The sequence below is a fragment of the Wasmannia auropunctata genome, unplaced genomic scaffold, assembly GCF_000956235.1.
Source record: "Wasmannia auropunctata unplaced genomic scaffold, wasmannia.A_1.0 LD335686.1, whole genome shotgun sequence".
NCBI lineage: Eukaryota > Metazoa > Arthropoda > Insecta > Hymenoptera > Formicidae > Wasmannia > Wasmannia auropunctata.
This window is the reverse complement of record NW_012027204.1, coordinates 4,659-8,668: the sequence shown is the minus strand read 5'-3', so window position 1 is coordinate 8,668 and position 4,010 is coordinate 4,659. Positions and strand designations below refer to the sequence as shown.

At 34.2% G+C, this 4,010-nt stretch overlaps 1 protein-coding gene across 1 annotated transcript; it reads left to right on the top strand.

Moving 5' to 3' along the window:
* Window positions 1–418: 418 nt before the first annotated feature.
* LOC105456415 lies at window positions 419–3,001 on the top strand. The gene is made up of 3 exons (XM_011700411.1): window positions 419–527; window positions 658–1,474; window positions 1,624–3,001. Exons 1-3 carry the CDS (start codon window positions 419–421, stop codon window positions 2,999–3,001), a joined length of 2,304 nt encoding a protein of 767 aa, XP_011698713.1.
* The last annotated feature ends 1,009 nt before the right edge of the window (window positions 3,002–4,010 follow it).

Below are 4,010 nucleotides of genomic sequence, written 5' to 3'. Positions count from 1 at the left end.
ATTAAATTAGGTTCACCATGTCTTAAAGCGAATGAAATTCGTTTTAGCGGAATAGGCTCTAAAAATAACATGACATTAGGAGAGTTTCAAACGGAAATTACAGTTGATGAGCATTCTTACTTTATTTCTATTCATGTGGTGTCAGATGTATTATTACGACATAAACTTTTATTTTTTGCGTATGGTTGAAGTAAGCATAAAACGTGGTGAGATCTTCATAAATCCGTTAAATGAAATATCTCCTAATGACAAAATTGATTTTCCAGAAATTTTGAATATTGATGTAACTTGTGAACAGGAAATGAACGGAATGAATGGAGTAGATATTTCTAATGTTAAAGATATTAAGCATAAACAAATTTTGTTGAATCTCATGAATGGCTATAAACCACATAAAAATTGAAAAATAAATATTGCAATGAAGTTGATCCTTAAAGATAATGAACCTGTGTATCAATCGCCTAGACGCTTATCTCAGATGCAGAAAGACATAGTAAATAAACAGATTGAACAGTGGATTGCGGAAGGTATTATTCAGCCGTCGTTATCAGAATATGCTAGCCCCATTGTGCTAGTTAAAAAAAAAGTTAAAAAAAATGATTCATTCCGTTTATGTGTTGATTATACATAGATTAATTAATAAGAAAATTGTTAAAGATCGATATCCTCTTCCGTTGATTAAGGATCAATTAGACTTTTTACAGGGCGCTAAGATATTTAGTACTCTAGATTTAAAGAATGGTTTTTTTCATGTTCGGATGGACGAAGACAGTCGAAAATTTACAGCATTTATTGTGCCTGATGGTCATTTTGAATTTCTTAGAGTTCCGTTTGGACTTTGTAATTCACCTGCAGTTTTTCAAAAGTTTATCAATACAGTTTTTAAAGATTTGATTCGAGAAGGAAAAGTGTTGACATATATGGACGACCTTATTGTTCTTGCGCAAAATCATGAGGATGCTTTGAGAAATCTTGAATTGGTATTAAAAACTGCAAGTGAAGCTAGGTTAATAATTAATTGGAAAAAATGCTGCTTCTTGCAAGAAAAGGTTGAATTTCTGGGTCATGTAATTGAAGGTGGCTGTGTTCGTCCATCACCAAAAAAGGTTAAAGCTGTCATGTCTTTTCCAGAGCCTACAACTATACAGCAATTACAAAGTTTTTTAGGTTTAACTGGATATTTCCAAAAATTTATTTTGAACTACTCAATAATTGCTCGACCGTTAACAAATTTGTTAAGAGCTGGTGTTAAATTTTTTTTTGGTGAAACAGAAAAAGCAGCTTTTGCTCAGTTGAAGTCAAAATTAAGTGAAAAGCCTGTATTAGGTTTGTACAAAATTGGAGCAGAAACAGAATTACATACGGATGCATCAAAGTACGGATATGGTGCAATTTTATTTCAACGAAATAGTGATGATCAGCTGTTTCATCCGATATATTATGCTAGCGGAAAGACTACTTTAATTGAGGAAAAGTATGCAAGTTATGAGTTAGAGGTTTTAGCGATAATTAAAGCGTTAAAAAAATTCCATGTATATTTACTGACGATATCATTTAAAATAGTGACAGATTGTCGTGCATTTACGTTAACTATGAACAAGAAAGATTTATGTGTGCGCATAGCACGTTGGGCTTTAATGCTGGAAGAATTTCAATCGAGCATAGATCAGGGAAAAGTGTGCCGCATGTTGACGCTCTGAGTCGGAATCCTTTGTCTTCATGCTTTGTAATCGACGAAAGTGAAGAGGGATTTATTGCAAGATTTAGGAAGGCTAAAAAAGAAGATAGCGATATTAAGAAAATATGCGATTTAGCTTCACAAGGTCAGTCATCTGATTACATTATTCGAGGGGGACTTCTGTTTAAAGAAGATGCTGGTGATTTTCGGCTAGTAGTTCCTAAAGTAATGCAATCGCAAATTATAAGAGAAGCTCATGAAAAAGGCCATTTTTCTATCAATAAGACCGAAATTCTTGTAAGGCGAGATTATTGGATTTGTAATTTACGATCGAAAGTTGAAAAAGTTGTTCGCAATTGTATAACCTGTATTCTTGCAGAGAGGAAACAGGGTAAGCTAGATGGTTTGTTGAATCCGATAGAAAAAGGAAGCCTGCCATTGGATACTTTTCACGTTGATCACTTAGGATCGCTGCCATCGACTAAGAAAAGTTACAAGCACATTCTAGTAATTGTGGATGCCTTTTCAAAATTTACTTGGTTATTCGCAACTAAATCAACGAGCACTGTAGAAGTGTTAAGTTGTATGCGAAAGCTGGCGGCAATATTTGGAAATCCAAGACGAATTATTTCTGATCGAGGTACTGCATTCACTTCAAAGGACTTCGAAGAGTACTGCAGACAAGAAAATATTGTTCATTGCTTGACCACGGCGGGTGTACCTCGGTCGAATGGTCAGGTAGAACGAGTCAATAGAACGTTGATACCATTGTTGACTAAATTAGCGGCGCCAAAATCTCAAGAGTGGTATAAATACTTGGATATTGCACAGCAATATCTTAATACGACGACTCACCGAAGTATAAATAACATTCCTTTTAACATACTGTTTGAAACTCATGCACGTTTGCGAGAAGACATTAAAATAAAGGAACTATTGGAAAATGAAATGATAACTATTTTTCAAGAAAATCGAGATGAAGAAAGAGCAAAAGCAAGTGAAAGTATTGCTAAGATACAATGTGAAAACAAGCGTATTTATGGTAAAAGACGAAAAAATGATAAGAAATACCACGAAGGCGACATTGTTGCTATCAAGCGTACTCAGCAAGGTCCAGGTTTAAAATTAGCACACAAGTTTTTGGGGCCCTATGAAATAATAAAGGTTTTACAAAAAGGACGTTACAACGTACGAAAGATAGGAGAACAAGAGGGACCTCTTTATACATCAACAGCAGCTGATTTCATGAAGCCTTGGATAGAAGACAATAGTGAAGAATCATCTTTCGAAGATGTCGATGAAAACATTTGGGACGAATGTTAAAGTAGGATGGCCGAATGTAGGGGTTTGGTCTAAGTAAGATCTGTGTTGGGTTAAGTACATTAGAACACTGTATGTAAGAGTAGAATATTGATTAATTGATAAGACAATAAACGGCGGATAATGTGATTGTGTGATGTTTTAAAAGGCGAGCGGGACGTCAGATCTTTTCGGAGAGTAAAAACGTTCAAAAATATTTTCTGCCAGTTTTAATTAAATAAAATCGTTCTGTTACTTTCAATTGCTCTTTTCTTCTAATCGTTAGCTGAAAGACTCCACGTATATATACAGGGTGGGCCATTTTAATCGATCCACCCAAATATCTTTTAAAATAAGCGCTATACAACAAAATTGTTTAAACAAAAGTTGTTCAGGACAATGGGGGTCATCTTTCTGCATATTGGTTTTGACCTTGAGGTCAATTTTCAAGATTAGTTGAAGGTTACAGTGATTTTTTTAAATGAAACCCCCAATTTTTCATTATGTTCTTATAGCACGCTAAAGATGGCCAAGGTCGTTGGCCTTTATCAATGTCATAATCCTGAACAACATTCAAAAGGTTTTAGCTAGTGTTTGGACACCTTGGATGATGCTAATGCCGACAGTACTTCAACTTTCAAGCTTCATAACTCAAGATTTATTTTATAAAAAAATATTTTATTTATGTGTTTTAGAAAGTTTTCGAAGCGTGCTATATGAACATATAATGAAAAATTGTGGGTTCCATTTAAAAAATTCAAAGTGACCTTGTCCTGACCTTGATGACGCCACTCAGGGTCAAACCAATGTTATCATCTTATGTCTCCCTCGAAGTCCGAAAACTTTTGTCTGAAACATTTTTTTGTAGCTTGCGTATTTTAGCAGATATTTGGATCCGTCGATTAAAATGACACCCTGTATGTTATATTCATATACACATGTACATAATAAATATTATATAGGTATAAAATGTACGTATACATACATTTACATCTACTAATACATTAATATACATACACATATGTATATCATA

What these genes read in the sequence shown, in the direction of transcription:
- LOC105456415 (XM_011700411.1), top strand. Translation starts at nt 419, where the DNA reads ATGAAGTTGATCCTTAAAGATAATGAACCTGTGTATCAATCGCCTAGA. An exon ending in TGAACAGTGGATTGCGGAAG is followed by an intron (nt 528 to 657) that starts GTATTATTCAGC and finishes AAATTGTTAAAG; the next exon opens with ATCGATATCCTCTTCCGTTG. An exon ending in ACTACTTTAATTGAGGAAAA is followed by an intron (nt 1,475 to 1,623) that starts GTATGCAAGTTA and finishes GTGTGCGCATAG; the next exon opens with CACGTTGGGCTTTAATGCTG.